The following is a 27,187-nucleotide window of genomic DNA, read 5'->3' as shown; positions in this document are numbered from 1 at the left end:
GAGAAAAGGAGAATTGCTGTAAAGAGGTCCAGACACATGCACCTGCTTAGCTAAGCTATCCGAATGTATTACTACATGTACTGGCAATAATATTAGACGGTTGTTTGGCTGGACAAATGTAAAAGTATATCAGAGTGTCAAACACAAAAACATATATTACACAAATGTTACAATACATGAACAGTACATTTTCGTATTATGATAGTTCCTAACATTGATTTATCATAGGCTTATCTTAATGTTTATGTATCTTCATTTAAATTAAAGCATAACATTATTCACTCTTGTATTACTAAATAGTAGATTCATAAAATATTTCATATTTTTCCATATAAATTCCTAGCGGGGAACATCATTTGAAATAACAAACAATTTGTCCCCACATGACATCCACTTGGTACAATGGTAACAATGCTTGAAAATATTCTATAAAGTTGAAAAAACAGTAGCCTAGCTTTTCCTATTTTTGTCATGTATACGTGCTTCAAAGTCATTAGCATACGAAATTAATTAAAATGTATCTATGAACCGGTCTAAACTCTTTAACTGAAAGAGAATTATTTCTCATCTAGAGGAATTGCTGAATATTCCTGGGGCGCTGCGCAAACCAATCTGACTGTGACATCAGGGTACCGCGAGAGCTATTCGACCTGTGTACTTTTAAATCGCTCTCGCGGTATTTTGATGTCTGCGCAGTAACGTATTTAGTCGAACACACCTGACAGCGCATCTCTCGCGAGATTTCATTTCACGGCACGAACAGGGCTGTCTTTGGACCAGTGCGAGCCGGAGACGCGGCAAACGAACCCGGCGCTCCTCCTGGTACAAGACGCGAAGTGAGAGACAGGTAACCGCGAGAGTGGAGGCTGCCTATGACGTCAGGAGCTTTTCTAAAACTCATCCCTAGCCCGAATCAGAAGCTAAACGGGGAACTACCACAGCCGTTCTGTGCTTAGTACAATCCCCTCGTTTGAGACAACACACTTGAGTGAACACTTGAGTCCGCTCTATGTAGGCGTGGTTCTCCGAATATCCCGTCCATCCGTGCTCCATTCGAGCGAGCCTTTAACGAGGACGCGCGCACATTCTCAGGGAAGGCGAGGGAAGCCCATTGGTCTCCCTAACAACGCCAGTGCCAGGTAATAAACTCCACTATGAATGTAATAAGAATGTTAAATGTATCAGTTGACGCTTGGCGCGCTGTGACGCAGCTGTGTGATACATTATAGCGAGATGACTCTTAGCGCGAGCTGCTGCTGATGCTGCGCCGTGGAGACTGCGAGTCAGCGGGAGATAAAAAGCAGCAGCCCCGCTTATGGCCTAGCGTGTTTTCCTCAGTCTAGACAGCCCAGTCATTCATTGACAATTTAATTTGAAGACTTACAAGTGGCAACGCTAATGCTTAATTTAAATTAGCGCGACGAAAGCAACAGTCGAGTCTCTGTAACAAACTGTTTAAATGCAATACAATGGATAGATTCGTAATCAACAGATTAAGACACTTATTAAACTGGTTGTCAGGTTGCGGCTGTGGTTAAATACAATTTCCCGCATGGGCTTTAGTTGATGTTTGTAGGTGTCACGCCCTCTTGTTTACATCAAGTTCAGACAGTGTCTCAGGCTGAATTATGATGTATGTGATTGACATAGTTGTAACACTCATGTTAGTTGTAATAACACAGTAACACAATAGTTGTAAATTTCATGTTAACAATAAAAAGCATGTTGTATAATGCAGCCAAAGTGTGACATGTACTGATGTGCTAGTTTTGTTTTTGTGGAAGTGATGTGGTGCAAAATATCTTAACACGTCAGCTCGGCATAACCTATGTTCGTATGAACTGATGAATCAAAGTTCGCTTGAAATTACAAATTAAATAGTTCATTGGGCTATCAAAATGTATTACTTTTATTTAGCAGACACTTAAAGGGATAGTTCGGCCAAAAATTATATTAAACCCATGATTTACTCATCCTCAAGCCGGCCGAGATGCATATGTCCAAAATTTTTCAGACAAACACATTTTCAGTTATTTTAGAAAATGTCTTAGGTCTTTCAGTTCATAAAATATAATGATATTGGGTTCACCTCCTTCAAGTCCAAAAAATGTGCACCCATCCATCCTTCACAAAAGTAATCCAACCGACTACAGGGGGATAAACAAAGGCCTTCTGAAGGTAATCCGTGTGGTTTTGTCATAGAAATATCCATATTTAAAACTTTAAACAGCTTTATAGCTAGCTTCCGGTAATGCTGCCATCTTATTCGCGTCCGCATTCAGATGAGAGTGTACGCAGTTTACAGAGGGTTCTTTGCTGCTCTGTGGCTCCGCCCCCCGCATTTATCCTACATCACTAAAAAGTGCGTACATTTTGTTGATACTCTATTCTGAATTGCGGAAGTGACTAAGATGGCGGCATTACCGGAAACTAGTTATTTTCGTTTATAAAGTTTGAAATAGGGATTTTTTATGACAAAACCGCATGAATTACGATTATCGAGTAAATCATGGGTTTAATGTCATTTTTGGCCGAACTATCCCTTTAATTTGAAGTGAGCTACAAATAAGGAACAAAGTGATTCATCCTGAGGAGGGTGTAATACAAAGATTGGTCAAGCGGGTTCACTTCGGATTTAAGGTATAATAAATATTATGACTGTTTTTTGCAGAAACAAACAAAAAAAAACATTTTTAAAAACTTTGTGAACATTGTAAGTTCACCTCAGGAATAAACTATAAAATAATGATAGTATGACCCCTTTAATGAAATGTTGGACTGCACAGACTTATGACCAATTTACAGCGATTTACAGTATCAATTGTTTCATGTTTATAACGTCAACTTTTTTGCAGATAATTATATAAATTACAGAAAATGTTTAAAATAAAATGTGGGAACAAATGAAGTCACTCTTTGTACCAGGCACACTTCACTGACTATTTGAATGTCTTGTGTAGGCTACCTTATTAATGGAAGAATAATTTTTAAGTGCTTACATAAAACAAGAGCAAAATACATTATTAGTTTGACCTCACATTAAGTGCTCTTCAGCTCTATGGAGAGAACGCTCTTTATAATAATGACTGCAGTAGATAAGCAAAGGTCCTCTGAACCCTCAGACATCCACATCCGCTTGAATTCATTCACAGATTTCTCATTTCCTCTTTTCAGGTTTTAGTTAGACCATCATCTGTTTTTGGTTTCAGTTGTAGTGTTTTGGTTTCAGTGAAACCTCATAATGCGTGCATTTCTTTATAGTATGAAACTCTGTTTTTTTATGACTGAGGCGCTATAAAGAAATTAGTTTAGTAAATCCCTACTTGACTATTTACAATTGCTGTGATGTAAAAAACAAGGCTAGTCTTTATTTATATTATGATCTCACATACTCCCATAGGTGGGGTTGGCATTCCTGGTCCTGGAGGAATCCTGGTCCTGGTTTGGCTCCAACCTTAATCAAACACACCTGAATGTCATTTCTAAGTAATCATGCACATAGATATGTATATAAAGGCTAGATGGCTCAAGGCGGAGTCAGCTGTGTCGTCACTTGGCGGCCATCTTAGGTCAGTGCTGCCATAGTGCTGCTCCCTGCTGCTGTGGACGGAAGGTGAGTGACATACGCCAACTAAAATGCTCGTAACTTGCTGAATTCTTGACGGATTTACAAACGGTTTGGTTTTTTACAAACGTTATTAACGTGGCTATAATTCTGGATGCTTTAACATGTTTCATGAATTTTTATTTTATTTTTAGTATACGTATTCAGTGCCATAGGTACATCTTTGACGTTTATAACAAACCAATCCGTTTGAAAATCGGTAAAAAATTAAGCAAGTTATTTTCATTTAAAAGTACCTGCATCATTAAAACTCAATGCTACGAGTGAGCGAGCGCCCTGTCCTAAGATGGCCGCCAAAATGCGGACGTTCCACTCAATTGGCCATCAGCGCGGACGAGCCATCTAGCCTTTATATACATATCTATGATCATGCAGTCTTTGTACAGATTTGGAGCGAGGGTTGGAGCTAAACTTTGCAGGACAGTGGCCTTTCGAGACCAGGAATGCCGACCCCTGGGTTAGTGCATATATCCCTTATGTTCTTATGTGGATTTTACAAAACATTTGAGAATTTCATCTGTATTTGTGTGCTGCAGTTTTTGCTACTAGTTAGTTTTGTGCTGTGAGTGCAAGCCTTGCTTGAAATTGATCCTTATTACTTGCAGAAAAACGTTTTATAGAAAAAGATATTAAAAGGTCTTTTAACTTATTTTGAATTAGACTTTATTGTGAGTGTAATTGTGCATGTAAATGTGGCAACCTGTCTCATGTGGTGTGTTTGTTATCATCTTCCAGAGGAAAACTAGATTGGAGGACGTGGATTTTCTTTGCTTTGGGGTAACATTTAACACTGATTACTGAAATTCATTTTAGTTCAAGTATTGCTTGGAAAGCAGGTTTCACTTTTAGCAGTTACTTGAAAAGAACATATCTATCCATCATGAAAGTCTTTCAGGTGAAATAAAATACGTTCAATGATTTCCAGTTGATATTTTGTTGACCCACATTGTTGGTTAAGCCATTGCTGCTAGTTGTCTCAACAAACAGTGATGTTTTGATAGTGTTTACGGTTTTTGATAAATTGGCACACAAATCACTTTAAGACCTACATGTAATGCACGGATCGATATACTGTTACACATGCAGATGTTAAACTTTTGTGACGATATATCAATGGCCTGAGCGGGCAAGTGACATTTCTGTCAACTTGCCCTGAGCCATCGGGCACTCCTTATTGTTGACCCCTGCCTCTGAAGTAAACCACGCACATTAAAGGGGACATATCATGAAAATCTATTTAAGTGCAATAATTGTATGTCCCCAATGTTTCTATTAACCTAGAAAATGTGAAAAATAGTAACCGAGTAACTTAGTTTTGGTAAACCATTCTCTGCAAGGAAGTAAAAAAATAGGTCATTAAAATTATTTTGCTCCCCTTGTGATGTCAGAAGGGGATGATACCACTCCTTAATCTGCACTATTCAACCACGCCACTGCCGTTTAGTGCAGAGATCAGCTCATATGCATTTTGAAGGAAATTGCATATTTTTGCTCACACCTAAAAGTGGCAATTTTAATATGTTATAATTCACAAGTTTGCCTTAGCATATAATCGAAAGGGAATGAGATAAAGCATATATTGCGTGCTGTCCGAGGAGAGGGCTCCGAGCTCGGAATTTTAGCCCAAACCCAGAGTACTTCCCCATCTTTAACTAGGATAAATTAAATTAGATGAGAGTGAGGTAATGGGGTAGAGGAGGGATGCTGCAAAAACTGTCACGGGATAGAGGTGAAGTACTGCTATAGCACCTCTCTTCATGCTGATTGGTTGGATCACATGACCATGCTCCTCACGAACTTAGTTAAATAAACTTTATTAAATTATCTATATGGTATTTTGAGCTAGAACTGCACATACATAATCTGGCAACACCAAAGATTTATTTATTTTTATCTTAAAAAGTCATGTGAAATATCCCCTTTAAGAATCAATAAGTATTCTTAATGAATTGCAATGATCTTGAATCTACAGTACTGTAAGTTGCTTTGCAACAAAGCCTCAGCCGAATGCATAAATGTATTGTTAGACATAAATACCTGGAGGTTGCTCTCTTTCTCCTTTTTATAATGTCCTTTGATGCACTCCTGCTTAACACTTACACCCTGCAGTTACTGTATGTGATGTGAGCTGTTTTATAGAAACATTAAATTTTTTCTGAGCTGGATTAAGATAACTGTTACCATTAGAAAGCTTAATGTAATAATTCAACATGCTATAATAATTAATTGAGAAAAATAAAGAACAGTTCAAATAATGTATATTCTGCATTGAAGGCTTGCGATGGATGTTTAGCACAGAGGAAGGCTGCCTGTACTGGGGGTTTCCATCCAAACGTGAAGTGAATCTTTTCAAATTTTGCAAAAAAGGAAAAAACAAACAAATGCGAATTAGGTGCTTTTCTATCAAGTTATAGAGCGAATGACGGTGGTATTGGTAACCTAGTTACCAACAGTAAATAAAACAAGGCACGCTTAGAAAATGGAGACAGGACTGTATTAAGTTACGATTGGGAAAGTTATACATTTACTAGCAGACAGTGCAGCTTGTAATTGCCAAACTGAATGCTGTGCACATAAGAAGAAATGCAGAATGTTTGATGCAGGCACTAGCATTTGTCTTTACCATATATGGTAAAGACAAAGTCTGCTGATACAGATTGCCATGTCAGAATTTATTCTGCAAATTGACTTCCATTTCCCATTATTGGCATTTATACTCTTTTTCGCATAAATCAAAAAACACCTCAAGTGAGCGTAAAAACCTTTTTGCAAATTAGGGGATTTTTATTTGAAATTTTGCATTTCCATCACTCGTTTCTTATCCGATTCTTCAAAATGCGCATAAAATCAGGGTGATGGAAACCCAGCTTGTGTTTGTCTGGGCTCACCGGCAGAGCCCCTCCCTCCCAGGCGGGCTCAGGAATTAAATGATAATCTCAAGGGTACTACCCTCGTTTGTATGGAAAATTTGTATTTTGATGGTGGGAGCTTTGGGAGATCCCCAGACAGAGATGGGCATACAGCTGCTTGGCTGAAATAGTGATGCAGTAGAAAAGAGTCACCTGTTACTTTAAAGAGAGCAATAAGAATGGAAAATTTGTGATAACAATGATCTCCTATTGGGGATGAGTGCATTGCCTCAAATCTGCTTTATAATGACTGGGCAATTTTGCAGTCTTTGAGAGGTGATTTGATATCTGTGGATGGTTCTTGAGTTTGTAATACTTTTAGTGTGAAGCACACTTAAAAACAGATTTCCGAGACTTTTCTCTCTTTGTGAAGTTTCAGGATAGATGGACTCTAGGCATACTTTGGCCAAGCACTTCTTCAGAATACACGCAGTTGAGAATTGGCATCCCAGGGATTATGGGTAGAGTAGTTCTTTACTTGGAATTATTGTTAAACATGTTGATACAGTCACTTAATTTCTGTACTTATGGTAGGTCTGTTCTGAAAATGTTAACATTCAACCAATGGGATTTTTATTTAAGATTCATGTGGCGAGTGGTGTCTTCCCATGTTGTGACTCTTATGGTTTCCTGTTTATGATAAACTGTTAGGAACATCACTGAAATACCTTTGATCCTGAAGCACTCATGCAGTCTGCTAACTATATTAACAGCAGATTAAGGCCCTGTTTACATTAGAACATCTGAGTTTTAAACCGTTTTAAAAAGGTATTTTAAAATGAAAACGATTCTCGTCTATACTGGCATTTCAAAAAATATCTTCGTCCACACTATATATGACCATAAACTAATAAAACATGACTTCCCTTTACCTGTCGCTGTTCTCTTTGCATGTGTGTGTTTCCTTCACTAATGACAAAAAGCGTGACTGGCTGTTAAAAACTATTATGACTTTAATTTTTAAAAGTGTGCGTCCGGCCCAGAACAGTAAGACATAAATTGCAAAACGCGCAATCGGCTACAGTATTAATAACTTAATATGACGTTGATTTTTAATAATCATGCCGCAATTAAATGTGCTGCTATATCATGCTCTGAATGCGCATGCAAATTTAATTTATCACTGGCTTTTGAAAAGCAAGTGATATACTCAATAATATGATTTTTTTAACCAACGATATTATTGCAAACATTAATACTGCATTTGACATTCAGTAGCAGTGGTTTGTATAAGTATCAGTGAGATGCACAGTGTTTCTTTTAAGGTTCTTATTAATTTATATTCACAAAACTTTTCAAAAAAACATTGATTATAATTAAGAGTTAAATTATATAAATGAAATTCGTTTTAAAGTAGCAAACAAAACTTAAATTAAACTCGAAAATTATTTCTGACCAACTCCATTTCTCTGGTCAAATCTTTTGTAATAAATTAAATAGAATCAAAATATAAGCACAACAATACAACAATATTCAAACCCAACAATACTCAAGCATAAATATAAAACAGACATTCTCTGTTAGGATACATGTTAAAACAATTTAATATAGCGTTTATAATACTTGCAGGGTTTCCCGCTGAAAATTTGTTAGTCAAGGTGGTAGGGTTGGGCGGGTGTCGGGGCCAAGGGCGTGGCAATCAAAGGGGCAAGGGCGTATGCGTCATGATGAAAATTTTAATAAAATAAATAAATAAAATATTATTTTTAAAACACCCAAATAAAACTTAATTTTGAAGAAACTATGACAAAAAATGAACACATACTAGATTATTAATGGATTTTAATGTTTTTAACAGATACCTCTAATGGGAATAGCTGCATTATGAGGTGAAACTAAAGGGTTAATAAACACAAACTAAAGCAGATGTTGTAGAACGTCTGGCGAACGATGATAGATAGCGCAAAAATGGTAAAAACTGATTATTTCCCACTATTAATTACATTATCTTAAAGGAGTGTAACTGTAGCATGTAAATAATGCACATGAATACAGTGAGCAAAAGCGCTCAACAATTATATCTAATCAACAGGCACGTGAAACCTTAGCAGGTTGCTCAAACAACAAAATCACCAGCTAACTTACTTTAAAATTAGAAGAACTATAGACTAATACAATAACAGGCTTGAATAACCCCAAAACATTAGTCCACTTACAGTTCTCACGGACACATGTTTTATCAACTGGCTGTCCTCCAGACATGACGGAGCAAGTCTTATCTCATTTCGGCCGTGTGGTGCGCGTGCACGCACGCAGTGTGAAGCACGTCCGCGCTATTCTCCGAGATGTTTTATCAACTGGCTAGTTATCCTCCAGACAGTGACGGTCCGGACCACGTCTTTCTCATTTCGGCCATGTGGCGCACGTCCCCGCATGCGGTGCGCGTACGCGCTATTCTCCGATATTAACTTGACGGCCTTTTGTGCAGCGAATTTTTTTTTTTTGGACAAGTTAGTTAAGGCGGAAGGTTTTCCAAGCTAAGGCGGGCCGCCTTAACTGAAATATGCTGCGGGAAACCCTGACTTGACTGGTAGATGTTTACTATTTTGGGCAAAACCTCTATTGCAAACTAGGGATGGGCATTCGATTAAATTTTTTTAGTCGATCGTTGGTAGGGATGCGCCGATACCACTTTTTTGGAATACGAGTACGAGTACGAGTACTTGCATTTCAGTACTTGCCGATACCGATACTGAGTACTTAATAAAAAACATGATTCAAATTTACAGGTAACAGCTTTAGTCATATAATTTAACAAAAAAACAAGTGACTAGTTTTCCAGTTTGTTGTAAACTCTGCCTCTTTGGACAACACAAGAGGCATTAACCCCTTACACGCCACTCAAACATAGACATTTCTCAGACCGTGGTATCGATCCCGGGTATCGGGGGCCTTTTAACGAGTACGAGTACTTTAGAAAATGTGGTATCGAGGCCGATACCAGATACCAGTATCGGTATCGATGCATCCCTAATCGTTGGGAGAATTAACGATCGACTATCGATTAATCATTAATATTTTTATCATAAAAATAATTATTTAACTTTTATAATTAAAAAATGTTGAATACAAAAATACAGCGCGTTTTCCTCCATGAGACCTTTATTACAAGATCAACTTGTGGCAAACAGTAAAACTACATTTAGTTAGACAAATGGAACATATATGCGCTTGAATATGCGGTGCTCTAAAGCAGAAGAACCTGCAGCTGCGAGCCGCATTCTTAAACAGAGACTTCATTTGTTCCAAAAAATCATGACCTCTTTATGATAATTTTTTTAAAATCAAAACAGAAGGTCACAGATAACGGAGTATGGTGTCAAATATTGCACCCTGGTGGTAAATTGTTGAATTGCTGCCACACAGTGAAATTCATTTAATTGCTTCAAGACACACGCTACGCTAGGCAACGCAACCTGCATTAGATAAAAAAAGTATTCGATTAATCAATAACAAATTAAAGTCATCGACTAAATTCTTAACGATCAATTATCGATCGTCGATTAATCATGCCCATCCCTATTGCAAACCTCCATTTACCTTAATAAAAATATTTTTTACTTTGAAATTGATGCCCTGTCACATTAAAACCAGCTGTTCGTTTACATAAGACTCAACTAAAACAGGGTCTGCAGCGTTTATTAACTCTTTTTATGAGGATTCGAAAATGGTGAAGTAGTTTAAATGAAAGGCAAAAATGTGGCAAAAGTAATGCGTTTTAAATGTAAACGCATTAATGTAAACATGGCCTAAGGTTGCAGCTTAAGGCACTCACAGGAATTATCAGTTGGCACTGTGAGTACTGTGAGATTTGTGAAGAGGCAGCATGTTCCTCCTTTTAATTGGTAGAGCATTGTTTTTGCAATGCAATTCATGGGTACAATCTTAGAGAACACACTGATAAAAATGTATATACTGAATTAGTGTTTGGCGGTTTGACCAAAAAACTATATCACAATTTTTTAGGATTCTAAAAAAAGTATACATTTCAGAAAATTAAAATGGCTGTGCAAGTATTGGCATGTTCTGCATATCTTAGGGGCAGCAATGTTTCCAGCTGCTCCTTTGTAACATCCTTAGTCATTACTTCCAGAGATCTAGGACACACATCATTCGCTAATTGTATCTGATGGGAAAACAGGACCCTTTCAGGCATTTGTTTTTGTCTTATAGAGGACACAACACCACAACAGCAGCAGCAGCAGCAGGATTGTGCTTCAATATTTAACAAGTAATTCCTGCTTCAGGGAAAGCTTGTCAAATGTTTGATAGTTGATTTAGCTCACATTGGCTTCCCTTTTCACTATTTTCAAATTTTAACACAAACAACTGCTATTCCTGAAAATTGAATATTTATATCGCTTTCTCATCTTCGGGGCAAACCATTCTAAGAACGGTAAGGAACAGTTACTCTTATGTTTCCACTTGAGCCTGGTTCTGCGCGGCACGATTACAAACCATTCCGATCCCGGAATTCTTATGGTTGTCTCGCACTGATAGAATGTGCAGTGATGCCACCGTTCAGGATTGGTCACTCGCCTGTTGTCTCGCAAGTATCTCTTTGTAGCTGGTAAAGCATGTTATTTGAGCAAAGTAAACAAAGATAAAAGTAGTCCTAAAAACAAAAAGGCTCTTTGTAATGCTCTTGCTACTTATTTTGCATACTGCCTGTAAACTCTTGCGTTACCAAGTTTATATTACAAAAAAAGGACGCTATTATTAGCTCCACACTGGAAAAAGAAACCATATCCGTGCCATCTCAGTCAGATCGACACGGAATGGAACGTTACACGAGCCGTGATAAAGCGGCTTTAGATCAAGATAATGGTTCTGTGTACTGAACTTTAGCAATCTAAGATTGTGAATGCAATTTCTCAGCAGTTTTTTACATTTTCAATGTTACTGCAATGTTATTATTTCATGCAATATGAAGTTTTAGGAGTCTATTGATTTTATTATAAATCAAAAATTCCTTGTACTGAGAGATTGCAGCAACTAAGCTGCTTTCTGCTGTACTTTTATTTCATGTTTTAGAGTCCTTTTCCTCATTCTCAGAATGATTCAGCTATGTGTGGTCGTCTAAACTATTATCTATTCTTGACATTTAAATTATAACTGATTAGAAAATTGTAATAATTCATCCTAAAATAAAAGTTTTGCAATCACACAGATGGTAGGGTATACTCACCCTCATGTCGTTTCAACCCTAAAGATGTGCCAATGTTTAAATTTAAAAATGACATTTTTATGTGTGCCATGCTACGTTTGGCATTATTTAAGCCAAATGCCATTGGTTTTTGGATGTCGTGAGCAAGAGCAAGTTTAAGAAGTGATCCCAGAAAGAACTTCACAGTTTCAAAGTTTGTAATGACAACATTTTCAGTTTTGGTTAAGCTATACCTTTAAGTATGTTTAATTTATTGGGTGACTAAACTGACCCCTTATTTTAAACTGCTATGTCAGTGCTCAACAATTGAGACAAGTGGTTTGTCTCTCGGTCATTTAAAAAAAAGCTCCACAACAGCATCATTCAGTACATCAAAAAAATAAAAAAATGAGGAAGTGTGCAAGACATAAAAACACTTGTACATTTTCAACTAATGACCTGATTTGCATTATCAGCACTGTCCTGTAACCACTGTATTTCTTGGATGAATAAACCCTGAGAAACTTCCATGATAAAAGACGTGATGAAAGATCTACCACTGGGACTTCATGTTTGCCTTTTTATTTTCACAATGCAAATCATACTTTATTTAAGCCTGTAAGTGTTAAACAGTTGTGCATGTTCAGAGCGAGAATGGGAAACAGACCCAGACAGTCGATGGGGGCTTGCACGTCTGCTTTTACAATGACTGTCTGTCAGATTGTGTAAGAGTAAAGGGGGAAGAAAACTGAAAAATCCACACCTTCCTTTTTTTAATGTCTTCCAGGCTGAGTCACTGTTGAGGAGTGGGAAGATCTAGAGAGAGAGAGGGAGAGAGAGACAGCATCACTGCGAGAGAGCGGGCGAGAGAGAAAAGCAACGGAAGGAGGGGAAAAACCTCTACACAACGCCTTTGAGAGCAGAGCGAGCGAGAGAGAGGCAGCCAGTGAGCAGAAACGCCAGAGAGAGAGAGAGAGCAGCATTGAGGGAGGGAGACGCTGACCCCCCCTCTCTCCTCTCTCCTCCGTTCCCCGCTCATCACTCCTTCAGGAGCTGGTGTGTAGGAGCGCCGAGTTCAGAGTGACCGTGGCAACATGAACGATGTCACTATCGTTAAAGAAGGCTGGGTACAGAAAAGGGGTAAGTAGCTTGTCTTTGCCTGCAGGTCCAGGTTATGTGTTTGCATGTGTTTGCCTTGTGTGGCTTTCTCTGTCATGGGCGGGCCACGGCGTGGCTTCAGCATACGCGTGTGGAAGCCGGCATGTGGGTGTGCCTGTATGTCGCGTGGTTATGATGCGTTCAGAGAACATACGTGTGGGTTCATGTGTGGTCTGTCTGAGTAGCAACTACATTACCGGTATCCATCATTTTTCATGGCTCCTACATTTGATGGGGTTTTCTGCATGCAGTAGCCCACTTACTCATTCTGATGTGAAATGGTCTGTCTGAGTAGAGTACGGGAGCGTTGTATTCATTTTTATTAGCTTGTCTGGAAAGCGAGTTTGTTATGGTAATAAAGCTTGCTTGCTTTTTTGGTAATCCATTTGTGAGGATAGACTGCAGGAGCTGTGGGGGACAGAAATATTAATGCATACTTTCACATACTCTTAAGTCAGAGTTATGTGACAGCCACATGGGAAGCTGCTCTGGGTGTCCATATGGAAAATAGTTACTCTGGGGTGCCTATGGTAACTACCGAGGGAACTTTAGGTCTCTCTCTTTTAATGTCACTTGTTGAGGCATATGTGTGATTTTGCCATCATGCTTGTCTAAAGCTGTGTGCACACTCTATGATTTTTTTAATTAATTTCTTTCACAAGAGTATGAAACTGGCAGCCATTGATCGCTTAAGCGTGACCGTAGCCTGTACGCCATAGGCTACACGTCAGCTTTAATTTATTGTTCTGTGAAATTACACATGCAGACCACTATTAGACAATGTCAACGGGCATGTTGTATCAAGTCAAAAGTTGTGTAGGTTGTTGGAGAAGCATCAGCAGTGATGCCGGTAAATAGACTTTTGTTGCAGCTTGAGTTGTTAAATATCGCTCCTCAGTATGGTCCATCATTGCTTTTACCGTCGCAAGTGGAAATTTGTATGAGTAAATGTGATGCACATTTGTTTTTCCTGAGGAAGCGGTTCTAGTAGACCAATCAAGGTGCTTGCTTTTCCGCTTAAAATTGATGCGTTGTTATGTTTTTGAAGAAGTGCGCGTCAGGCTACGCACAGACTACGTCATTACTAATGCATAGGTCCTATGCAAAACTATAAATTAGAGGTGCACCGATAAATTGGCCGATGATGCTTGCTATGCTCAATGAATTACGTGAAATGCCACTACATCCAAAAGCCAGAGGGCGCTCTCGTGCAGAAACTCAATATGCGCCACAGAATAAGAACCATACACACTTCACGCTAGAGCTGAATTTCACCGAGAAGATTACATAAAATATCGGAGGCGAATTCCCATGATTATGAACGCAATTTTGCAATTTTCTTTGTGAAATTCATCTTTGTGTAAAAAAAAAAAATGCTGTTCTTCAAACCTTTTCAGGTATTTTCATGATAATAAAGACTATGTATAATGATTATGTTTGACGAGTGTTGCTTTTTTAATGCATGTTATAAATGACTTAAACTAAAAGGGATTTCAGATGGAAAAGGACTTACTGATCAAAAGTCTTAGTACATGAAAAAGCTGTGCATACTATCGTCTGTGCGATTCAGAATAGTTATCGGCCACGTATTATAAGTGTTTATCGGCATTTAACTTCGCATCCCTACTATAAATCACCCTTTAATGTGAAACGATTGCCTATACATTTTTTTTTGATGAAGTTTAGTTGGTGTCAGAAAACCTAATTAAGATGTATGTTGCATAGTTGAATATAAAAGACATCCTGTCCCTGCTTTAACTCTATATCTCACCAGGTACCTATTGTACAACCTGTCACGCAGTAATAATCTGAAAGGACAGAACGTAGCGTCCACCTGCCATAACACTGATAATAAAATATGGACCTTCACTTACAGCATAGGAGTTGAATAGGAATGGCAGGACCTGAATAGGAAAGCCTAACAGAACCAAAAGTACAGAGATTTTATCCCTAGCAGTCAATTTATGCTGCAGTGGGCCCAATGCCCCGGGTACCTGATTGAATGAATCTAAATGGTCTGACACGCTTGGACTGATTTACATATGTCCAAGTACAGACTGGCTTCGCCATTTTAACAGCCCAAATTGATTTTATATGGGGAAAAATACAGCCTGCAGGGTGCAGAGTAGATGGGCAGTGGAGCTTAATGTAATATGTGCCATCCTTTCCCAGTGTTCCCAGACACATATTGTCTGCAACTTTATCTCCAAAACGTAAGCCAGGTTTAGGCCACACTTCTCTTCCTGGTTAGCTTTAATCGAATTTCCTGGTTTAAATCATGGTCAGAGAAAAACAAATAAAAAAGCCACAGAAATTTCTAGAGGGAAATCTTTCTAGTCTTTATTTCTTTGGAGATACTGGCTATATAAACTTAAAGTTTGATCTTATTAGAACCAAATGAAAAGAAATCTTGAATGACGGGATAGGTCATGGAAATGTAATGGTCACAGAGTGTGGGAACAGTTGAGTCAGTCAAGGTCTTTGGGAATCGGGTCAGTCTTGTGCTTTCAAAAGTGTGTAGTAGATGGATTTGAAATTCCCTCCTGTGTGTGGCGCCGCGTCTGTGCCGGGTTTGAGGATGAAGAGTTTGGAGTTTTTGTGTATGTAAGGATGGGGGTTTTGGTGTAGCCCTGGGCTGGGAAACTGCCTTTATTCTGTTTGGATTGGCTTGCTGCCAGGATGACCCTGATCACCCTCTTTTTCCATTTTGTCTCTGTAACTTTGTAATTCCATTATAGCTTTTACTTTCTATTCTCCCTCTTTCTGTCTGTGTCTGGTCGTACCTTTACTTTTCCCTTTTGTCTTTGTATCTCTGTGTCTGTCATGTCTTTCTCATCTTTCTCTCTCTCTCTCTCCATAGAGCACACCTGTGTCACCCGTGTCAAAGTACAGGTTTTTGCCCCCATCTGGGTTTTTATGCATCTGAGCTGTCACTTTTTAAACAAGAAAGAGCTGTGTGTGTTAAGAAGAGGGTCATCAAAGGGTGACATCATTTCCTGTTTACTCCATTAATGAATGGATCACAAAGACAAGGGCCAGTTTAAGACAGTGGAGCACAACCGTTCCAACTTTGCCCCCTCCCAGACCTTAAGTCTCATTGTCTAAGCATTCTCCTAATCACTTTTAATGCAGCCAAAGTTTGATTGTTTAAAGAGTATGTCTGCACTTAATGCTGAAACTAAATACCATGAAGTTTTATATTTAATTATTTAATTTGATAGGGTTATCTGATGGTTGATTGCATGCAGACTTTGCCTGTTGATGAAAATGCTTGAAATATCTGCATAGTAGTTGTGTGTGTGTCTGGCTGTTATGCGATGTGGAGGTTAACTGTCAGGCTCTATAGCCGAAAAGCAGTGCAGAGGAGTCACATGGTTGAGCTGCTGTCTCCCGCAGGACCGCTGGAACACTCTGTTCTGTGGAAAGGATACAGGCACATGAATGAAGCTCTCTCGCTCGCTCACATGATTGCTGATGCATTCACACACTCTTTCACGCGCAAATACACTCACTAGCATGTGGATTACGTAGATGCACATAAACACCTAAGGGCGCACAAGTTTATTACGTACGTTTTGTGGGCGAAAAATACTCTAATGTTGTTATGTGCCACTGTAATTCATAACCAATCACAAGTACGCATTGCATTATGCTTCAGGCGAGCGTTTGCGTCAGCATTCACACACTTGCGTAAAAGCTATGTTTTTGACCTTGGAGATCAATGCTGATATGTTTCATAGGAATTTCAGAGAATGTTACTTTTCCCAGCAACACACTAACGCCCCCATGTATTTATACACTGATGAATGAAATCATTTGTGACCCTGCCTGGGAAAACCCAGCTGAAATCATTTTTTAATTGACTTTTTTTTCTTCTCAAAATCATCCAACATAATGTGAAGAACATGGACATAGATATCTTTAATATTGACTAAGATTATGTCAAATATTGAAATCCATGAGTCAACTTCACTTATTTTTAAACTGATCTGGCAGCTTCCAAACCCTCAAAGCGCATCTATGCACCTGCTCTTCCGTCAAAGCTTTCTCTACTCTAACTGTGACCTTGCTGCCTCTGCTGACTGTAATATTGTGTACTTCACTCTCTGTTCCCGTCTCGTACACAGCAATCTCCTACTCAGATGTCCACTGCTGCCGTCTCCTCATTATGTTCTTCCTGTCCCCTCCCTTCCTACTTCTCTCAGTATGTAAAGTGCACCTGAGTGCACACTAGATCAGCTCAGGCTGCAGTGGAATTAAGATCAGCTGATATACTGTAGGAGCATATGTATACTGGTCAACACAAATGAGGGGATCTGTTTTGATGGGATGTTTGTGGGGTGTATTTCGTTCCAGTTAGTGTCTGAACAGATGGTGGTCAGTGTACTTTACCCAAAGTGTTGCAGGATTGGTCATCCTTGAAATCATCAAAGTTCACATGACGTCTTAACATGATGTAGCTGTTATTGCAAGACTCGTGGATTTATTTTGCTGGTAGTCACTTAGTTTCATATTTAGCTGGACATTTGTTTTTGACTCTGTTAAATTTCTTTTAGCAACAAAAAATTGTTTAGCTGGACGGCTTAACGTCTGAAAAAATAGCACAACATTGGCTTCCACCACATTGCCTTGATATGTACAAATTGTTGATACAATTTCAGGACATTATAATGCTGGAAACATCAATGGCTTGGATGAAATTGGTACAAATCTCTATATTAATGGTCTTTTATAGCTACTCAGAAGTTCTCCAAGTATATTGCACAAAACAATGATCAGGACTCAGAATGCCTTAACACTAGGGCTGGGCAAAAAAATAGATTTTTTGATTAATCTTTTTTTTTTTAAAGTTCAGTGCTTAAAATGGCGGTTTCAAGTGCTTCATAGACGTTGATGCCACCTTGAAAGTAAGAGGTATGGAAGCATTTTAGATTTTGCAAGCAAGACGACGACGAAAGTGTTGTGGCTTTTAATTTCTTTTATTAATTACCCACTTGTAAACTGCTGTACACTGTTATTTTTTATTAATATAGTATTTGTATTAAATCTATATTCATAAAGTTGAATCAAGAATCGAGTAAAAACCGACTAGAGAACCGGAATTGAAAATTGAATCGAGAACCGAAATCGAATCGATTTGATAGCTTGTGAATCGAATCGATCTGGAACATCTGAATCGATACCCAGCCCTACTTAACACTGTATTTTTATTTATTTAATTTTTATTTAGGTATTTATTTGATCTACTTTTCACTTTCTTGATTGCTGGAATTTGTTTTATGATACCTTTGTTTTTTTTCTATCCATTATACTCCATGTTAGGGAAATGTTTTAGCTGACCTGTGAACTTGCATGCTTTCTCAAAAATACCAGAAGACTCTTTAATGGAATCATTAAAAGAGAAATTTAATGAAAATCAGATTTTTTCATGTTTAAGTGCTATAATTGGGTCCCCAGGTCTTCTATTAATCTAGAAAATGTGTAAAAGATCAACCCAGTAATTTAGTTTTGGTAAACTATTCTCTGCGATCATGTGAAAAATAGGTCATTGAAATTTGATCCCTCCTTGTGATGTCAGAAGGGGATCTTATTATAATAACACCACCCCTTAATCTGCACTATCCAACCATTTAGTGCAAAGATCAGCTTATTTGCATAATTTAAAAGGACACACGGAAAATGGCAGATTTTTGCTACAAAGTGGCAATTTTAACATGTTATAATGAATTATTTATATGGTATTTTGAGTTAAAACTTCACATATGTACTCTGGGGACACCAAAAACTTATTTGACATTTTAAAAAAGTATTGTGAAATGCCCCCTTTAAGGAACCTAAAAGATTATTGGAATCAGAATTGGAACTAGAATTATTAAAGTCTGAAGAATTCCCATCCCTTTTGTTGCATAATGATTTTAAGGAGGGAGCTTTGTAAATAATTTTAAATGGATATACACTTCTTGTTGGGTTGTACTGTTTAGCAGCACTAAATTTTGTGTCCCTGCAAGCTTTATTTTAAACAAGTGCCAAATAGAGCCTGTGAGACACTCCACTTATCATCCTGTTGCTTTTTAATTTCACGTCTGCTTTTTAAAGTTATTCGTTTTAGGTTCTCCCACATACCTCTCAGCGGTATAGAAAAAGCAAAACATATCTGCTCTCTCCTTTTACGGAGGCACACCTGCACAGTCTGTAACGGATGCTTACTCACTCTGGCACGCTAGCGGCTGTGCTCCCCGCTCTCCTGCCAGCGTGTCTTTCAGACTAACGTCAGAGCATATGAAGAAAAATACTGCGGCCCCCTCAGTCACGACTCAGTGGCTTTTGTGTGTATAGTTGTTTTTCTGGTTATTGTATAAGTGTGTGTGTGTTTAAGAACAAGACAGGATTGAGTGTTTAGAGTAGGGGGTGATGGCTCTGAGGGTCACGCGCTGTTGGGGGTCAGAGACTGACTCAGTCTGTGCCTTCAACTGACTGCAGAGTTAGTCATCTTTCTGAATCGTGCAGAGACCAAACCTAGAGAGCGTGAGCAGCGCAAAAGTTTGAGGGTTTAATCCCAAGGAACACACATGCTGATAAAATGTATACCTTGTAATGCACCGTACGTCGCTTTGGATAAAAGTGTCTACCTAATGCATGCAGTGCTGCATCTTTCAAGAGTTTTGAAAACGTATTTTATCATCCAAGATAATTATGTTTATAATTATGCCAAAGGTTACATAACACACAGTGTTTCTGCAAATCTCATGCTAATTTGAATTTATAGAGTTGTGATTCCTTCTTTCTTATCTTATCTTCTTTCTTTTTTATCTAATTTGATGCAGTTTTACTTACCGCTTGCAACTCATGATGGTTGTTTGTTCACTGGGACCGCCCTATTTCAACAAAATTCAGTGTTAAACAAACACACTTGCACATCCCAGGGCTCAAAATTAACTTTTTTATTTGGTAGCACTGGTGCTCCCAACTTTAAAGAGTTAGGAGCACCAGCAAAAATTAGGAGGCTGCTCAGGTTGTAGCAACAGTACCAGTGTTTCCCACAGATCTGAAATTTACTTGTGGTGGTAGCTGGTGAAAAGGGCAATCATTATTATCCACCGACAAAAAATGGTCTACTATACATGTAACAAAGAACTAATAATGTGCGACACAACACAATACTTTGATTTATAAAACATTCATATTAATTTCACATTATAGTTCATTAATCTAACCACCCCAACATTTTTTTGCCATAAACAAAGCTGACACTGTTTGTCAAAGCACCACGAAAACACTTTATGTTTTTGCACTGATATATGAAGCAATTTAATGACCCCTTTTATCAAACTCAATTATATACAATACTATGTATACTATAGCCTATATAGACAGTGCAGGTCTATAGATTATAAATGTGACTGATGTTATAATGGTAATAACTTCTATAAGAGTGGCACTTTTACTGCTTCTGCTTTCTATTTCTCTTTTGCCGATTAAAAAAAGCTTAATACACTAATTATTTCAGATATAAAAGTCTACTTGCTGTCCCAATGACAGACTTTACATTACAGCTTTACGTTTTTTATATCCTGAGTCAGCTAGAGCTTTGCTCATTCAGTATTAACACTGCTTTTTGCTACAATCTCTGTGCAAACTGTTTAGATTTTAGTAAAGATTTTGTCTATTAATAGTAAGATTATTAAAAAATGGGATAAAGAAAATGAAGCGGCGCGTGGTCGTGACAAGAGCCAGTTGCTATCGCCATAGAAACCGGAGGCACGCTAAAACAGCACTCGAGCTTTAGCGCGGAAGCGCTCACGGCCGTTCTCCGATCGACTCGGGTTTTACACACAATATTAATCAGACTTGGGACCCGAAGTAATGAACTAGGACCGACCCGGACCCATCTGACCATTTAAAATATCAACCCGGAACCGTACGGGTCCCGCGTCCTCAGTGAAGAAAGACCTCTAATGGTAAAACTCTGCTCAAGTTCAGAAACATGAAAGGATACAATGTGACACTGAGGTTGCTTCGCGTCGCGCCCAATTCATTGAGAAACAGAGAGCACGTGAACGGACACTTAACCGGAGAGACACAACGTAAAATGAAGCCAACTTAGATGCTATAAACACATATGCACATAAGCATATGCGACCATTTTGGTCGCAGTGTGTTCCCTGGCTGCTCCGTATGTGCTGCTGCAGTTGATCCAGTTTGCCGCGCTGGATGATGAGTTTATGACGCGTGCATCATCTTCACGGTCACCCGACCCCCACCTCTCTCTCGCGCTCTCTCTCTCGCGCTCTCTCTTTCGCTCTCTCTCTCTCTCTCTCTCTCCAAAACACGGGTCATCCAGTCGAGTTCAGAAAATAAGGAAATTCGTAAAGTGATTTTTTTTACCTGGGCGGGTCGCAATTTACCTGGGCGCAGCGCCCAAGTAGAGCCTATGTATGGGAAACACTGAACAATTTGTCCAGTTGAAAAGTTGTTTTATCACTGAAATAATTTTAGATAAATTATTTAAAGGTAAAAAAAACTACATAGTGTTGCTTTAAAAACATACCATCAGCATTGTCGTGTTCCACCTTAACATGGAATACAAGCAGTGTTTCCGCTATATACATTCAACCGTGGCGGGCCGCCACGCCTAAAACATCCCCGCCACGCCTGCGGTTGTGGATAGAAGGGATACAGCAACCAAAATCTCGCTGGATGAGCACTGTTTTATCCTAATCCTTCAACCAAACCCAACTCTAAACACAACATTTCACAGGATTGTAGGATGTATGTGTATCTCATGTAGCCAGAGCCGCTGTTTTCATCCTAAAAATCCTACCTCCAAATCTAATTCTAAACTTTTCGGCATTTTCTGTATCCCTTCTAGACAAAAACCACGGCGGCAGCTCGCAAAATAAAAAGCTGTCCGCCCTGCCAGACTGGCTGTTTTAAATAAATAAATTCCTTTCTGGATTCGCGTTGTTCACTCATTTATAATAAATAAATCTCCTAAAATATCATCATTTCCCCCATGGGTTTAGTTTCATGCACAAATAGATTTAAATCAACAGATGATGATTAGGCTACGTCTCTGTTTTGAGAAATAATAATAAAATAAATAAGCCTACACGAAATATGTTATAATTATCAGATTGACAATTAAAAAAGTATTTGAGTTGCTGTTCTTTTTTTGTGACGCGCTGTTAAACCAAAGCAGCAGAAAGCACGTCATGTTTTTAATGATTTTAAATAAACACAAGGTTATCTCCTTATTGTGAGTTTACACACAAAAAAAAACAATTTTTAGTTTCGAATGTTATTTTACTTTTATCTGTATGGCAATAAATTAAGGGTAATTTAAGTTGCAAGGTCATCACGCGTATGCTTTTCACATGCGCATATACACGGACGCAGCGCTGGGCTGCGAGAAAATACATGATGAAACTTTCGATTTAACATATTACAAGTTTTTTGGACATTCATTTGGAATCACTGTACTCATATTATCAACTTATCAGGCCATTAGTTATTCAGAATATAGGCTATAAACGCAGCGCAATGCTGACCGCTCAGCTGTCAGTCAATCTTCTGTGCTTTAGATCGACACTCACAAAGTTTCACATTAAATGATAAGATATTTGTCTAAAAACAAAAGGCTAAATACTGAATACTACTTAAATGCGACTGCAAGACATTAATAGTCGAATCTGTTTGGAAGGAAACTTACATTATTCCCGTGGAAGAGACGGACGTTGGTAATAAAAACTTGAGGCAGACGGTGAGACTCTTTCATCTGTTTTCAGACAGCGGGATCAGGGTACCCACGGGTGAACCGCATAATATTTGATGTAACGGGTGTAATAATATTAACGTGTCATTTGCGTTGTAGATGCAGGTCGGGACTCAATAAGCAAGAGTAGGCTAAACTGCAGGTCTAACATCCAAGACCAAAATTCGACTCGATTCCGATAGGTAGCAGTTTTTAAATGGCCCTGTGCTTATTTGTGTTTAAGATCTGTCTGAAGAACGTTAAAGGTTTATAGCTGCGCATTTTGCGGTGTGACCGGGTCGGGCTCTTTATGTCAAACAGGCCGGGTGTGAAATGCTGGAATAAATTGCTGCTGATGTCGGGTCAGGTGTTATGTCAATCACAGCGGTGCGGATTATCAAACAGGACTGTGCGTGACTTTGCAACAGCTCTGTAACGCTAAACATGAGCACGAACTTGCACACTACATTAAAACTACAATGAAAGATCCGTATGAAGCTATAAAACATATTTTTTAAGAAAATACAGTTTAGATCAAACATAGAAAAGCAATATGCTATAAATATAAGGAAAAGTAAATGACAGCATGAAAATGATAAAAAAATAAATGTTAGTTTACTGTAGCCTATATTCTACATAAAAAAAATAATGTACATTTATAATCATCATGGGCGCCCCCTGCCGCCACAGCTGGAAAAAATCCTAGAGGAAACACTGTACAAGGATGTTTGTCGGATGTCCCTCATGCAGGATGCGCACATTTGATTGGTTATGTAATGTTAGAGAGAACGCTGAACCTGGAACAGCAGGACGCAGCATCACAATCTAAATCAAGTCACACCAGATAATAGGCAGTCGTAAAAATGCTCCCAAATATATTTTAAGGTCGCACAGATTACATTTCGGTCGCATATGCGACCAAAACAGTCGCAAATTCGAGCCCTGATCATCCACAGTTCCCATAATGCTGGGTTCTTTGGGAAGCTGAACAAGCTTAAATTTCCCTAACAAACAACATCACACTTGATCTTGTCAGATCTTGGTTGGTGTGTGTTAAAGGAACAGTATGTAGGATTGTGGCCAAAACTGGTATTGGAATCACAAAACATGTGGCTAAAACTGGTACTGCAATCACACAGCTGTGGCCAATACACAAAATGACAACATAAACATCAGTTGAGGGCTGCAACTCCACTTTTTAAATAACAATATCCTGGCCAGACCACTGTTTTCAGTGATATAAGTATTTGAAATGAAAATGATTTCTTAATTTCTAGTGACATATCAGTGCCATTTTATGATTAATTGATATAAATTTCTTACATACTGTTCCTTTAAGGGTGTCACGATTTAGATTTCAAATCGAAATCGGTCCAAATTAAGTCACAACCTCGAACTTCCAATTAAAAAATGAAATCGTCCATGCTTCCATGCCCCCCATGTCCGGTCTGCTTGCCAAGCGGAAAAAAAACACACGTGTTGAGTTAAAAGATAGCATGGCAGATGCAGGAGACACCACGCGAGCTGCTCTTTACCCTTTACATGGAAAACAAACAAAAAATGCACTGCAGAGCGGCGTCTGTGACAGGATCGGGCGATTCTTTTTACTGAGATCTGTGTAAGTTTTACAAACAACTTATTTCAGTTGCTTAAGAGTTATGAAAACAATACTTAAACATGACTTATTGGGGTATAGTCTCACAATCTCGTCTGACGTAATAAAAGATGTTTTTAAGGTGCAAAGTACTGACAGGAATGTTCATCTGACAGGAAGTTTTGTTTTATCAGATATGTGCGTGTACCATATATTTCCACTGGCAGCACGACTAACATGGCAGGGCATTTCCGGGTTCACGGTCAGATATTATATTTCATAAAAGTCTAGTCTAAAAATGCCATAGCAAAGTGTTCTTTAAAAAAAAAAACTAGTAAGAATCGAGAATTGAATTGAATTCGTGACCTTAGAATCGAAAATGTAATCGATTCGAGGATTTGGAGAACCGTGACACCCCTAGTGTGTGTGTTTGTGTGCTATTCCGGGAGAAGTGCCCATATAAGGACTTCCACTGTACTTCCTGCACTCATTAAGCAACAGAAACAGTATTAGATAAAAACTTCCTGAAACTTGTACGAACTAAGTACATTGCGCACAGAAATACTCCTTCATATGTCAAAACGGTTCTTTGAAACTTTGCTCATGTTTAGCATGAGAATACAATTCTTTAACTGTGTTAATTAGTCAGAATGCATAAAATAACATCAGACCTCCCCTTTAATGTCAATGGTTTCTGGTTCAAGTTCAGTTTATTTTAATGGCCGGTGTGTATTTCTCTACGCTGGAACTGTGGTTTACATGCATTAAACTAAGTTGTCCTAGACTGTGCAGAACTGTTCACATTCTGTTGGTGGAAAAATGGGCAATAGAGGTTTAAAGCAGAAACGGAGTATAAAGAGGGCTGATATTTGTCACTGTAAGGCAGAGATGGAACGAGAGAGAAGATAAAACTCTGTATTCTGCACACTGTTTGGCAGTGTTTCATCAAGCACCACAGTGATCTGGCTGTCTCATGTCTCGCATGTTTTAGTGATGAGGCAGTGATGCACGGGGCGTGTGAACGTGTGCAGGCCTTTGAGAATTTAGGAGTTCCCGCAGTGTTTGAATGCTTCGCCAGGAATTCCACAACATCTGTATGTCAAAAATGTTTTATAGATAGAGATGAAGCACATACTAGCTTGACTGTTTCTACAACAAATCTTGATTTTTTTGTGTTATAAAAGTCTATGCCAGCAAAAATGAAACTTATTTATATGTTACTATTTACTCCTTTACATTTATGTCTATGCTTTGATTTAGTGAATAAACCTGCCACTATAAATGCATGTGTCAGAAATCAGAATACATGCAGTACAAATTCTGCAGAGGGCATGTGACTCCCATCAAAAATACCTCTTTGGGAAATTTTGAAATGACAGCACCTTAAGGGCAGGACCTTTCTGTCAGGGAGAGCTAGGCAGCAGTGGGATGTTTGATACGCAGTCATAATATTGAGTTGTTTGTAGAGAGCAAGAGACCACATCACTGCCTGTTGAAGTCATGGTTATTGGCCTTTGGGCTGAGTTGATGCAGTGCATGTTTACAAAGTTGATAATCTTGAAAATGGATGAAGATTATGCTTTCTGAGAATGTGGTTTAGATGGGTTTTCATGATTATTATTATTCAAGTTGTTCAGAGCTGTGGCTCTCATGCAGGTTCAAACCTGGCTCGCAACATTTCCTGTTGATGTGATGTGATGATCTTTTTACATCATTTCTGTTTCTTCCATGAGGGCAAAAATGCAATAATCTACTAAAATGGAGAAAGGACAAGAAAATATTCTCATTTACAAGTTGATTATTAGATTTAGGTGCGCTTGTATCTTGTAATTTGATGTAACTTATAAAGCCTTGTGTATGTCCGTAAATGTGTGTGTATTTGTTCATATAAGTGGGTGTTTTTCTTAAATTTCTGTTGTCCACTTGTGCGAGGCTTTCTCCTTTACTGTTGATCGGAGTGTATAGCGTTTCTCATAACTCTGTAATGAGCCCAAACCCATTAGGAAAATTGGGAAAGCTTGACAGAGCTGTTCATTGGTGATGCCAGCCGCGTGCTCTCACACGCATGGCCTCTGGCAATAAGCTATCATCTTACCCTATGCTACAAATCCCCGGCCAGCGGACCAGTCACCACGGTGTTGACACGTGTTTGCTTTATCCCTCGAACATCATTTAGCTTCTCTTATCTTAATTTGCAGTTTCATCAAACTTCCATTGGAAAATGTACTGTGGTTTTATTGACAGCGGTTTCTCTCTTTAGGCTAAAGTCGAAATGAGGATTTTGTTTAGGGATTTTGTCTCAGTCCAGAAAAAAGGATTTATATCTAATCTCTTGATTAATTACACATTTAAGGTTTATTGGTACCTTCTTAGTGTTACTGCAGAGAACACAAGTAGCAAATTTATATAATTGCAAAAGATCAGTATTATAGAGTTGGACCTTTTTTATATCGACAAGCACCTTAAAACTTTGCATTTTACTATAATAATCAATCATAGATATTAATTGTAAAGTTACTCTTCTGTATTTTTTATGAATACTAGAGGAATGCTCAATAATCTGAAGTCATATATGATCAGGAAGTTTATTATCATTGTGTAACCTTATAGGAAGGGCAATGGATTGCTTCCTATTTATGCCAAATTACTTATAGGCAAATAGATAATGCCATAATGAGAGACAGCTTACGTTTTTTTGTAAGATTTGATCAAATTTACATAATTTTGGGGATTCTGATATGAATTCTTTGTGCTATGTGGCTACGTTTTACATGTGGGGTGGACGGGGCAAAAACTGACACAGGGTTAGTTGTAACACGGACTGTTCACGTTGTTGCACAAGGTTGAGCGGTTTGTTTTTCCTGTATTTTTTCACGCTGCCATAAGACTATCTACCGCAAATTATTGGTAATGTGTAATGTTTTTCCAGATTTACTTGTTACTGATGAACGAGTGTTTTGGTGGCAACAAGTGTTTTCATCATATGTTTTTTTCAGTTTCTAAG

The 27,187-nt window shown here is 38.4% G+C and overlaps 1 protein-coding gene across 3 annotated transcripts in view; it reads left to right on the top strand.

Moving 5' to 3' along the window:
• Nucleotides 1-744: 744 nt before the first annotated feature.
• akt3a (v-akt murine thymoma viral oncogene homolog 3a) overlaps nt 745-27,187 on the top strand; it is a 100,520-nt gene continuing 74,077 nt past the window's right edge. The window contains exons 1-2 of one of the 3 annotated variants that reach the window (XM_065296993.2): nt 745-1,139; nt 12,468-12,820. In XM_065296993.2, the coding sequence (XP_065153065.1) occupies nt 12,775-12,820 (46 nt within the window). In that variant the 5' untranslated portion in view covers nt 745-1,139; nt 12,468-12,774. Of the gene's footprint in view, nt 1,140-3,991; nt 4,083-12,467; nt 12,821-27,187 lie in introns of those variants that run through there. The other 2 variants (XM_065296995.2, XM_065296994.1) reach the window with 2 other exon arrangements.

Source organism: Paramisgurnus dabryanus, chromosome 20 (genome assembly GCF_030506205.2).
Source record: "Paramisgurnus dabryanus chromosome 20, PD_genome_1.1, whole genome shotgun sequence".
In the NCBI taxonomy this organism is placed as follows: Eukaryota; Metazoa; Chordata; class Actinopteri; order Cypriniformes; family Cobitidae; genus Paramisgurnus; species Paramisgurnus dabryanus.
This window is presented reverse-complemented; position numbering and strand designations above follow the sequence as displayed.